The sequence below is a fragment of the Aquarana catesbeiana genome, linkage group LG12 (assembly GCF_042186555.1).
Source record: "Aquarana catesbeiana isolate 2022-GZ linkage group LG12, ASM4218655v1, whole genome shotgun sequence".
In the NCBI taxonomy this organism is placed as follows: domain Eukaryota; kingdom Metazoa; phylum Chordata; class Amphibia; order Anura; family Ranidae; genus Aquarana; species Aquarana catesbeiana.
Genome location: NC_133335.1, coordinates 50,529,094 through 50,542,465, shown reverse-complemented (window position 1 = coordinate 50,542,465; position 13,372 = coordinate 50,529,094). Strand labels below are relative to the sequence as shown.

The following is a 13,372-nucleotide window of genomic DNA, read 5'->3' as shown; positions in this document are numbered from 1 at the left end:
TTTTCCCTTAATTGGGTTGGCATGTGGCTTACTTGTGGCGCAGAAGTAGGGCTCTAAGTACTTCCTCCCGGTTATTGGGATTCAGATGACCTTCATAAATCAGTTGATCAATGACATGACTGGAGATTCCCGGAAGAGTCTTTTCCGCCAGGTCTAGAATCACTGTGCCTAGTGATAAAACATTACAGACTTGTCACTTTTCCATTCCCGGATTGGGATACGCAAAAAAATTTACACGTTAAATCCAGTTTTAACTAATTGCAAACCTAATGGAATTTTTGGCAATATTTTTTCATGGTTTTTTACAACCTGTACAATATCACACAATCTGGAATACCGGCAAAGTGTCCAGTACTCCATACTATATATATGCAAACATTATTTTACCTGAAATACTGTAGTCTCATATCCTAGACTTAATGAAGACCATGTTGTAGGCTAGCACATCGCAACTAAAAAGGTCACAACAGAAGCTGCAAGAATATATTAAAGCTGAAATCCTGCTTCATACACAGTTTTCTCTAGAACTGATTGGTGACTGGACTTTTCTCTGCTGCAGTTAAGCAATACAGCCTGGTCACCTTCTTGCCCTTAGATTTTGATTGGACAGTGAAGATTGTTGAGACCATCCCTCTTCTCCGGTGGCCTCCAAACTGCAGCCTGCGGGCCGGATATGGCTCTTTGCTTGCCTTTATCCAGCCCTTGGGGCACCATGCCATCCACTGACACCTGATGGGGCACCATTCCTCCCACAGACACCAATAAGGGGGTACCATTACTTTCACATATACCAATTATGGGGCACCATTCCTCCCACAGATACCAATGATGGGGCCCCATACTTATCATGAATACCAACATCGGGGCACCATTCCTCCCACTGATACCAACAATAGAGCACTATTCCTACCACTAAAATCAGTGATGGGGCACAGTTTACTCTTAATGACACCAGGGTGTTTTCTAAACCCACTGGCCACAGTTTGGCCCCCTTAAAGCCTCAAGGACACTAAACTGGCCCTGTTCAGAAAGTTTGGAGACCCTTGCTCTACTCACTGCACTCTCTCCTGTTACTGGCATGTTGGTTGTCAGTACATTTTTATGTAGCAAACCAAATTCAGCGTCCTTCTCTTTTTTTGCATGCCTTATTTGCAATATTCCCCCACAATTTTATAGCACCAGACAAAATGTACCATTTTTCAGTGCCTGTCGTAGCTCCAAGAGGCTGCGGAATGTGAGGTAGGACAGCTGAGGTTTTCCCCACTGCTTTAGATCGTCCTGGAAGCCTTCTTCATTCTTAAGCCAACGGGCAGCCTCCACCCAGTGCATATCATTATTGGGGTCCATAACTAGCTCTTGCAGCTCCACGTACGCCTGATAAAATAGAAGACAAAAGGTGAGCAGGGTAGAGAATCCAAAGTAACCAGTAAAAAAAATAAAATAATGAAGAACACAAAATATGGGTATGATGAATTGTAGAAACCTGTTAAATGCCTCCTGTGCTTTGGCACAATGAGAATTTCGGTCCACTTGTATGGATTTGTGAAATTTCTCTGTGCCTAGCAAAGTGATAGGTTGTCTTCTCATGAATGTCCTACTACGACTGTTACTTATCATAGCTTGGGTACCATGCTTGCTTCCCTTTCTGAAATCAATAAAGCAGGATGCCTAGCTAGATAGTAACATTCACATGTACCTTTGTAAAAGCTCTAGTAGTCTGATATCAATTTGGGAACAAAAGAGGAAATATCTTACTGATAAAGACCTGGAAGGATATAAAAAGCCAAGGGCAATGTAACTTTATACCATCCACCAAACCAGAAATATCTGTTTTGGTTAGACTGATATTTCAACAATACCCACCAGTCAAAACTGGAAACTGGCACTGGCATAAATAAAGTGCACAAAAAGCCCCTCTGCTAACATCTCAACAATGCTTGCAGCTACTTTCCCCGAAAACACCATCTCTTGAGCCTTGTGCATGTGCTGGCCATTTTTTCAGTTCCTCTAAGACATAGAATTATGAGACCAGAGGCTGCAGTCCAACGTCCATGCCGTGTACTGGTTACCAGATCTGCTTTCATTTGGATTAAGCTTAGGTGAAAGAGAGTTCTAAAGAATAAAATTGTAATATACTGCAGCTTACCAGTCCTTAGATCTGGTGGCTTAATTTGTTTTCTTTGTTCAGACTTTTTTTCAAAATTTTCACAAGGTGATCCTGCCAGTAACACACTTCCTGTCCTAGGGTGTCAACACTCACTCACTGTACTTTATCTCTGGAGGAGTAGTGTTGTCACACCAGGACAGTAAGTGTGTTAGGACTACAGAACACCTCCCTTTTTCTTCTTCCCCATTACATGGGTGGAGGTGTTCTGTAGTCCACACAAGCCAACTTCAGAAGAATACATATGGTGGATCCTGGAGAAGGATAGGTATTCAAATATATGAACTTTCTGGAGGCAGCTCTCTATCAACATGAGTATCCTAAGGAGTCCCCAATTGGAGTCTTCTTATTGCAGGAATAAATGCGCCACAATGATTGGTTCAGTCCCGTAGAGGTATTTTGATTAAATATGATGTAAAGATAAAAATCCAGTGCAATTCAGGGGATCACAAATCCCTCTTCATCAGGGCTTGTTTTCTGTATGGGTCAAACGGGCAACCGACCACTAATGTATCTGCTTCTTTGATACAGTTCCAGTACAGATTTGTTTTAATTTTCAGCATACAAACTCTGATAAAGGAGGATTTGTGAACCCCAAAACGCGCATGTCATCCTACTGACCTAAGACTGAAACTAAGGCTCCATTCACACTTGTATGAATTCATAGTCGCCAACTTTGGAGTGCAACTCTGATGCAACTATGACGCAACTTTGGTTGGGTGCACTTTGATGTGACTTGTCCCTCTGCAAAGTTGGACCCACTGTTGCATAAAAAAAACATTCAGGAATGACTGTCTATGGCCCTCAAGTTGCACGAAATTCAGACCAAAGTAGTGCATGAATGACTTTAAGTCGCACATATATCAATGGTTATCATTGGAAAACATGGGGTATGACTTGTCATGTGACTTTGATGTCCAAAGTTGCATGACAAGTCGCACAAGTGTGAATGGGGTGTAAGGCTGTTATAAGCACACTGAATTTCTGTCAGGCTCAACGTGTATTTTCTATACTTGTTGAATATGTGCTTGACCTTAAAAAAAGAAAAGTAACGCAGCCACCACATCTAAGAAGCTGCAATATATTACGTTCTTGAGCGTACATATAGCTTAAGGTGGGAATTCTAACCGGAGCAAGATTTTGATTGGTTATCCTTGAACTTTCCAGTAGGATTTTTAGGATGCAATAGTTATAGTAACATTTCTAGTAACCAATAGCTGCCTAAATAAGTTCATTTCTGTACCTGGTATAAAAGAATTCAAACCAAGCATACCATAGGCAACTATTTAAAATAAACAGCTTAGTGTGGATTTACTATAAATACTTTGCGCACGCCAATTTCATATGTGTATACAGACAATATAGAAATAAACACACCATAATTACCCTTTAAACACATATCAGTTGTGTATATAGAAACACAATTTAGCCGTTATCACTGCACACACTTTAACATTCCAATCTTTATGTCCCAGGTCTCTTACCCCTAAAGCTCCGAGAGTCAGGAGGCAGAGGGTGGCCAGGTTCCCCCCCTGCAGCGTCTCCATTGAGTAAATGGGGGCATCATCAGAAAGAGCGTGCCCTTCATTTGCCTTTTATGTCTGATCCTCGTTTGGTAGGAGAAGGAGGAAAGGGGGAGGTAAGTGTGCAGAAAGATTCTGGACAAACCTGAAAATCAGTCTGTCCCTATACTAGCACAGAGTGTCATAATGCGGGCACTGGGACAGGGACTAGATCATTCACTCGACTGATGTGATTCTTTGGTGACCTTACAAGTTTGGGGTTACTAAAGCATGGGGCTAGGGCAGATATTACGGCACATATTTTACTCTGGATTAAGGGACAGTCCCCAAGCTTGGGTAGTTTTTCCCAGGCTCGGATGCTGTACTTGTTGTTTTTTTTTTTTAAATATAAAAGAGATTAAAAATTTAAAAGTTTGTTAAAAATTGTACTTATTTTAAGGATAATGCTGGTCCTGCATATACACATTTCTAGGTAATGTCAACCATTTTTTCCAGCTTCTGATCTCTAATACAGTGGAAAGCACTGTGCTGAACTATAGTTTAAAAAATACCAATACCAAATTCAATTGCAAATGCTGATCAATTATTTTATGTATTGAATTATTGTGATGTTATAAAAAAAAAAAATGATCAAAAACAAGAATCCTGGCAAGCAATGTTACATCAAGCGATTCGATTTTCCGTGGCTCTGGAATTGTCCCAGATAGCAAGCAATTGTGCTGCAAATTTGAAAATGACTTGCTAATCTATTGCTAGACTTCTTTAATAATCAACTAAATAGTATCCTTCTGTTAAATTAGTTAGAAAGTTCAAACCAGGATATGTGTCATACAAGAAGACTTGATAACATAGTTGCAAAGTATCCTTCCCAGTATGTGATGCGTGGGATCTCTGTGGATAGGTTAGGTGTGAATGAAATGGTGGAACAGTACATACAAGCTCCCTCCACTTTCAATATACATGCAGATCACAGGTGAATTCTCTTATAGGTTTTTGGTCTTGGCCACCATGCTGCATCTCAGTTTCAGGGTTTTGGCAATCTTCTTATAGTCTAGGCCATCTTTATGTAGAGCAACAATTCTTTTTTTCAGATCCTCAGGGAGTTTTTTGCCATGAGGTGCCATGTTGAATTTCCAGTGACCAGTATGAGAGAGTGAGAGTGATAACACCAAATTTAATACACCTGCTCCCCGTTCACACCTGAGACCTTGTAACACTAATGAGTCACATGACACCGGGGAGGTAAAATGGCTAATTGGGCTCAATTTGGACATTTTTTCTCTTAGGGGTGTACTCACTAATGTTGCCAGCTGTTTAGACATTAATGGCTGTGTGTTGTGTTATTTTGAGGGGACAGCAAATTTACACTGTTATACAAGCTGTACACTCACTACATTGTAGCAAAGTGTCATTTCTTCAGTGTTGTCACATGAAAAGATAGAATAAAATATTTACAAAAATGTGAGGGGTGTACTCACTTTTGTGCGATACTGTATATGCACCTTTACAGTGTGTAGCCATCTACTTAAAGTTCCACTTTAAAGCTACGAGTGATCTAGCATGAAGGATAAGCATCCTTCCTAAAACATTAGCAGCGCTAGTGCAAAAATAGCAAATATTTAAAAATATCAATGATATTGCTTAAAAGTCCACTTAGACAAAGTATCAAATGGTGATCCACTCAGTGAAAGTCCATTAAGAAAAGGCAGGTGAGTATAAACTAGACGATCAAGGAAGAAAATATTAGCAGCGATCCCAAGTCTCCATCACCACACCACTTGTGCCACAGCCCTGTAGGTAATCTACTTACCAGACCCTGCTGGTTAACACGCTTATCAATCAAAGGGATAATCGCTGTTCACTGGACACTTTTCATTTGTATTTTGCTCATTGCAAGCAATAGATAAAAAAATTCCACATATCGTAATCCAGTACAACAATTATTTATTAATTTAAAACTATCTCACAAAAAAAACCACTCACAATGTTTGCATAATATTAGGGCATGTAACATCAATACTATGTCAGTTGTGCATTCCCCTCTAACCTCTCACCGCTCCCGCGGTGTTCCTGGGAAGGACAGACCAGGATAAGCCGACTCTGTAGATAGCTGCGTAGCAACGCCCTTTTTGAGGGGACAGCAAATTTACACTGTTATACAAGCTGTACACTCACTACTTTGTAGAAAAGTGTAATTTGTGCAGTGGTGTCACATGAAAAGATAGAATAAAATATTTACAAAAATTTGAGGGGTGTACTTACTTTTGTGAGATACTGTATATGCACCTTTACAGTGTGTAGCCGTCTGCTTAAAGTTTCACTTTAAAGCTACGAGTGATCTAGCATGAAGGATAAGCATCCTTCCACTTCAGAAGGAGGAGTGAGATCCCACGATGTAGGGAAGGGTAGACCCAGATACCCCAGAGAGAAGATCTCACATGTGAAACCATGAATGCCATGACCATGGTTATCCCTTTAAGTCCTGCCGCTCCTGGGCACTGGCATAAGTGAAGCAGTTATGTTTAGTTTACAACCATCGCGGTTAAGTGAAAATACAAGGAAATGTTTCATCTGTAAACACAGCCTTCCATTCCTGCACACACCCTGAGCTATGCTGGAGGGGAGGATGACATGGGAGAAGGTAGATGGTAACATCAAGTTACCGGTCAGAAGGTCACAGAAGATGAATAGTGACAGCAGATAAAATGAAATAACTCCATAAGGCATTGATATGCGCAGTCTATTATAACAACCAATCAGAAATGTTGCTGAACTGGTGCTGAATTCTGGTTGGCTGATGAGTTACCGCACTTTAATAGAGTTAATTTAGAAAATTCTTGTCATGGGAGATTTATGGAGGCTACCATTGCTGATCTGCTTCAAGTTCTGAATATGCTAGCTGCCTGGGGGTCTCCATATTGCAGCAAGTAAATTGAGATTGCAGGCAGATCTCTTGATATCTTGATCTGGATCAGTCACTCAGCAGATAGGTGAAGCCACAGGGTCAACATGATAGCCAAGCAACTGACATTTTTAGGAGGGGATCAGCAATGGCGTCCCTCCATGTTTTTCTCAGTGCAGGTACCCTTTAAGTGAAACACAAATGTAGAGTACTGCCATTAATCAGAATTCAGCTTCCATTGCTATGCCAGCTCTAAACTGGGGAAAGATTAAATCACCAGTGTGAACTGAGCCCTATGGAGATTGTAAGAGGAGGAACTAAGACACACAAAGGTGACTGAGAACATACAAAACTTGAGACCGACCAGCTCAGGTCAGGCTCCAAGATAACTAAAGCATCAATTTTTGGTGGACTGGCCCATAGAAGACCTTATGTTGAATGGAGAGTTGTGACGCCTCTCAGATATGTGAAAATATGAAGCTTTCTACTTAGAAAATACCATCATGAGTTTTTGTCACATGACTCAGTGTCAGTGTTCCATGGTGCAATTTTTAACAATCAATGACAGTAAAGGACACACTAATAGGAGGCTCACTTCAAACTTCCACTAAAAACTTTTACTAATGTTTCTGCTACAATATTTCATAGTGCTCCTGCCCAATATCTTATAGTGCTCCTGCTCCAATATTTTATAGAGCTCCTGCTCCAATATTTTATAGTGCTCCTGCTCCAATATTTAGTAGTGTTCCTGCTCCAATATTTTATAGGGCTTCTGTTCCAATAGTTTATAATGCTCCTGCACCAATATTTTATAGTGCCCCAGGTGCAATATTTTATAGTGCTCATACTCCAATAGTTTATAGTGCTTGTGCTACAATATTTCATAATGCTCTTGCTCAAATATTTTATAGTTCTCCAACACCAAGAATTTAAAGGTTCTTGTGCTCCAATGTGTAAAAAAATGTTGGGAGTCGCACTCCATCTTGAACTCTTCATATTGTTTATTCCATAAAAAACATAATGAATGCATACATTCTGTCTTCACCCAACATACCACACTCTCCAGATGCGTTTCACCCCTAAGGATTTGCTCACAGAGATTAGAATACGTACTCAGTGTACCTACTCTAATCCATGTGAGCAAGCCCTGTGGTGAAACGCATCTAGGGAATGCGGTATGTTGGATGGAGATAAAATGTATGTGTTCATTTTGGTTTTCATGGAAAAACCAATACGAAGAGTTTAGGATGGAGTGCAACTTAGAGGGCCCAGATCACCCTATGTCTTAACCACTTCTATGAGGTCAGTTTTAAGTGCTTGGATAGTTGCCCATGGTGAGAAATTTGGGGGTCCCTTCCCACTCTCGCCTTATGTTCTTTTGTGGAGTAAACCTATCCTGCCCCAATTTTTTGCCTTTGAAGATCCAGTGGTCTGGACGAAATTTGGGATTTAAAAGATTGGCGATGTCACCACAAATGGGCAGCTGAAATCTTTAGATGAACTGACTGAAATCTCTACATCAGTTGCCAAATACCCGTAAGGGTTTTGTTCTCGGTGTCAGCCCTTGAATCCATGCTAAGGGAGGATGATCTTCAAAAGCACCTATCTACTATTTATAAGTTCCTTTCCTGAGATTATTCAGCTCATGAGTGTGTGCAGAGCTAAGTGGGAGTCAGTGGTCCCTGATTTGGACATGGAAGATTGGAAGGATGTCTGGGATCCACCCTTTACCAGACTAATCTCGGCCCGTGGCCAACTAATCCACTACAAATTTCTACATCGTATATACATGACCCCGGCGAAGATAGCTGGAATTTTTGGTTCAGTCACCACTTCTTGTTGGGGGGGGAGGCGCTGACTGTATGCATATCTTCTGGAATTGTCATCCTAACAGTTCTTGAACAAACAGCGGGGGTGTTTTGGAGCTTCCACTCATGCTCCAATATTTCATAGTGCTCGTGCTTCAGTATTTTATAGTGCTCATGCTCCAATAATTCATCATGCTCCTGCTCCAAAATCAGTGTCCCTATTTGAAAATTTACACCTCTTGTTTTAGTTAAAAACTGTAAAATGTTGTATTCTCATTGGTTGTGCAACATTTATGCGTTTATATTTTTATTGTTTTTAAATATATTGAGGGAAATGAATTGGGATTATTATTATTATATTTCCAGTTACACAGGAATTTTTAGGCATGTTTGACAAAAGAGAAGAAGCATGCACTCATTTTACTAAACTGCTGTCCCCTGGTGTCTACTTGCACCTTATTATCAACTGCCAATCTGAAGCAGCTGGAGAATTTAAAAAATAAATGAGTCATGTGATCTGTCATATAGTTTTGCCTATAAATATTCATGTGACTATGCATTTGCTATGAAATTCAACTGTGTGGCTAGCATTAACTCAAGCAATGCTGTCCATAGCAGCCATTCTCAACCAGGGTTTCTCCAGAAGTTGGTAGGGATTCCTGGAGCTTTGGCTGACTGACACACTGGGGGTTATTTACGAAAGGCAAATCCACTTTGCACTGCAAATGCACTTGAAAGTGCACTTAAAGTGCACTTTCAAGTGCAGTCGCTCTAAATCTAAGGAGTAGATCTGAAATGAGTGGAAGCTCTGTTGATTTTATCATCCAATCATGTGCAAGCTAAAAAGCTGTTTTTTATTTTCCTAGCATGTCCCCCTCAGATCTACAGCGACTTTACTTCCAAGTACACTTTCAGTGCACTGTCAAGTGCACTTACAGTGCAAAGTGGATTTTCCTTTAGTAAATAACCCCCACTATCTGATGGTGCCTGCAAAATGTTTTGCCCATTACCACTTGGCAGATCTTTTTTTTAAGCTATCAGAGGCATTCTTTCAACTCCCCCCCAAGAAATAATTTTAGCATGGGTTTCCTGAGACCTGAAAGTTTTTTAGGGTTCCTCTGGGGTGAAAATTCACCATGGCTTATTACTTTGATAGGAACATTAGATTATTCCCTCTGGGAAGGGACTAGTGTAAATGGTCTATGTAAAGAGCTGAGGAATTTGGTACAAAAAAAAAACAAAATCAGTATGTTTATTCAACCAACTAGTCTTCATATATAGAGTTTTATATTTATTTAAAAAAAAATAAAGGAGAGAAGGAACCTACCTCGTCCACTCCACGTTTGGGTGGGATGAAGGATGGAGTTTCAGGAGGGAATGAAGGGGTAGGGGTCTCTTGGAAGGGATCTAAAACAAAAAGAGACAAGAGTAAGCCTGCATAACAAAGGCCAATAAAAAAAATATTATATGCATGTACAGATCTAAGCTTTTATGCAATTAGAAAAACTGTCTTTATATAAAAACTACATTTCAGATTCCACCATGCATTATTATTTATGGAGAACAAGAAATAAAGGGTTATTACAATCAGAATTTATATTCCCATTGAGTCTTGGCCCCACAGAGTTAAATCATCCATTAGATTCATTTATCTAAAATATTTGCAATACATATTGCTATTTTTAGGCAATTTTGACCAGGTTTCAATTAAAAAATTTACCATGTGGTTTAGGGTAACATACAACCAAAAGCTTTTATATATAAAAAAAAAACATAAGGATTGTTAGTGGTAGGTGATCCTGGTCCCTTTACTAATTTTGTGCTTTAAACCCAGTTAAACTTGAGATCTCCCAAGCCCTGATTTATCTGAAACCCCAAGTCTGGAAGTCTTAATCTTCCAGCAGCATTCTTCACTAAAAAAAAGTGACCTAAACAAATCCAACAGGAAGTGTAAGACTTCCATTTAATGGATGGAGCAGATTGGTATAATTATGAATAGATGAGGAATCATCTAGTTCCTGAAGACTTTGAGAAAGATGTACTAAAAATATTAGTATCTACCCAAAACGCGCATAAAAATTTTGGGTGTATTGTTTCCTTAAGGCAGCTTTTCTCAACCTTTTTAACTCAGAGGAACCCCTGAAACCATTTTTAGGTTTCAGGTTAATGGGAAGAATTACAACAGAGCTCACAATGCCTCCGTTACCAACAATGGACTGGCAATGGACTCTATCCAGCCACCATCAGATGAGAGTTGAATCAGCTACAGTTCAAGGAACCCTAACAACCTCGGAAGGGACCTTAGGTTTGCACCAAACGCTGGTCAAGAATGGCTGCTTTAAAGGATAGGTCCACCCAAATTAACATTTCAGTATTTTGTGGATGCTGGTGAGTTAAATTCTCTGGACCTGAACAGCTGTTGTGACCATTATGTTGGACCCTTCCTGTTGGATTGTTATTCATTGAATGGAGAATGTACCAGGAGGAGCTGGAACACCCAAAAATGGGAGGGGATATACAGATGTATCAGGTCAACAGAGTCAATAATTACAGCAGGGAGGCCTCACTGTTGAAGTGTACATGACATAAGAAGCCAGGGGTTGACTCATCCAGCCAACCGTAGTCAACACATACCTGTAATATCACTTGTGGTCTCCACAGATAACAATTGCTGCATGAGTTTCATGAAAGAACGATTAATTGTTGTAAGAACTGCCTAACTTATGGCAACCTATCTTTTTTTCTATGCATGTACGATTTAATAATCACTATTAAAAATGCTGGGAAATATTTAACAAGATACCACAGCGTACATATTATACTATTTAGGAGGCATCAATCATCATCTTTCTTCAATGTCACTATTGCATTTGCCTAACATAATAATTAAAGGGTAACCATACAAAAGTAAGTATAAGTAAGTCATATGTTATTTTCTAAGATGTCTCTAAATATCAATAGTAATCCTTTTTTTAAAACACACATCATTGTGTAAAATGCCATTGTTTTCTGGGTTTATAGGAAGAAGACCCAGAGACTTGCTATGTTTCTCTAGCAGATGACCGTTTCAATATTAATGCTCAGGGGTGTGTCTAAAATACTATAAGTATCTTCCTCCATGGAGGAGGGAGCATGACATCACTGTGGATGCTGATAAAAAATAGAAACAAATTAAGAGCTGGCACTCACAAACTCTTCAAATTTAAAGTATATCTAAAGGCATTTTTTTTTTTATTGAAAAGAGTGGTGATAAGTTAGAACTGCTGTCAGGTTTTTTTGTTGCCTGTCTCCCCATTAACTCTTTCTAATTGCCCTGATCACCAATGTCATCAGGAATGAGTTGATTTGCCACCAGAACAGAAATGGAGGGGAAATCTTCTGACAGGGACACTTGTACATCTACAAGAAGATTTCCCTTACATTGAAAACAAATCTTCTCACTTCCTGTTGAGTCTACACGATAGGAAGAGAATGGAAATCTGCTTAATAAGATAGATATAATAGGGGAGTGCAAGTCAAACTGGGACTTTTGAGTTTATGTAATAAAAGAACAAATTTCAAAGAGTGGAAACTGCATTTATTTTTCAACATACTCCCCTGCTACATTAAGACCCCTTTCACACTGGGGCGGTTTTCAGGCATTATTGCGCTAAAAATACCGCCTGCAAACCGCCCCAAAACAGCCTCCACTGTTTGTTCAGTGTGAAAGCCCGAGGGCTTTCTCACTGAAGCGGTGCACTGGCAGGAGAAGAAAAAATCTCCTGCAAGCCGCATCTTTGGAGCGGTGTATTCACCGCTCCTAAACCGCTCCTGCCCATTGAAATCAATGGGACAGCGCGGCTATACCGCGGCAATACCGCAGCTATAGCCGCGCTATACGAGTGGTTTTAACCCTTTTTCGGCCGTCAGCGGGGGGTTAAAACCGCACCGCTAGCGGCCGAATACCCCGGTAAAACAGCGCTGAAAATAGCGCTGTTTTACCGCCGACGCCCCCTACCGCCCCAGTGTGAAAGCAGCCTTATACATTTATCCCAGCATTTAACTAATGCCTGGAAAACTTCAGCATAGAAAGATTTGTCAGTACGCCTGAACCAATCTTAGGACAACCTGCTTCACTTTGTCATCAGTGCTGAAATGCTAACATCAGAGGAACTCTTTAAGGGGTCCAAACAGGTGGAAATCACTCGGAGGGAGGTCCGGGCTGTAAGGGAGATGTGGCAATACCTCCCAGCCGAGTTGCTGTAATGTGCACATACTGCAGTGAGCAGTATGAGCTTATGTGTTGTCCTGGAGAAACAGGACACCCTTAGTGATCAAATCAGGCCGCTGAATGTTCACGGCCGGGATTGTCACTGACGGACGTACGCCCATCTTTGAAACATTTACACCATTCAAATGTCTTACTGCGGCTGAGCGTGTCATCACTGTACTGTGCTTGAAGTCTTCTGTAGATATCTGCGGGTTTTACGCCTTTGTTCACAAGAAACTATGCATCTGTATTGCAGGCAAAGCAACCCATATGCAGCTTTTTTTGCATGCCGTTGAGCAACACTGCAATTAACTACAAAACCCCCATGTACACAAGCCATGAGAGGCCTCTTTGGTGCCTTCCAGTAATGATACATGAATCTCTTTTACGTTGCAGAGGTCACCTCTAATAAACACGTCACTTTTGTAATAAACAATAACAGGTTACTTACATTTATTGGTTGAACTGGATGGTCTTTTTTCAACCAGACTAACTATGTAACATCTAATTCCATTGCAAAAGCAGTCTTAGACATCCACATGATACTTACAAAATGTCATTTTTAAAAAGACAATGTAAAAAATGCAGTACCCCAAAACAACTAATCAGAAATCAATTGGTGTTGCGCTGTCTACCCTAAAAAAAATAAAACCTGCAAATTCATTGGCTGTTATGGCACACTAATTTTGATGAAAGTTCCTTAATAAATATACCTCAAAGTGCTGA

The 13,372-nt window shown here is 40.2% G+C and overlaps 1 protein-coding gene across 5 annotated transcripts in view; it reads right to left on the bottom strand.

The window, feature by feature from the left end:
* SLC4A1 (solute carrier family 4 member 1 (Diego blood group)) overlaps positions 1 to 13,372 on the bottom strand; it is a 69,995-nt gene that overhangs the window by 27,640 nt on the left and 28,983 nt on the right. For 4 of the 5 annotated variants that reach the window (XM_073607751.1, XM_073607752.1, XM_073607753.1 and 1 more), the window contains 3 exons: positions 9,725 to 9,804; positions 1,194 to 1,374; positions 33 to 168 (listed from right to left, as the gene is read on the bottom strand). In XM_073607751.1, the coding sequence (XP_073463852.1) occupies positions 33 to 168; positions 1,194 to 1,374; positions 9,725 to 9,804 (397 nt within the window). Of the gene's footprint in view, positions 1 to 32; positions 169 to 1,193; positions 1,375 to 3,648; positions 3,764 to 9,724; positions 9,805 to 13,372 lie in introns of those variants that run through there. The other variant, XM_073607754.1, reaches the window with a different exon arrangement.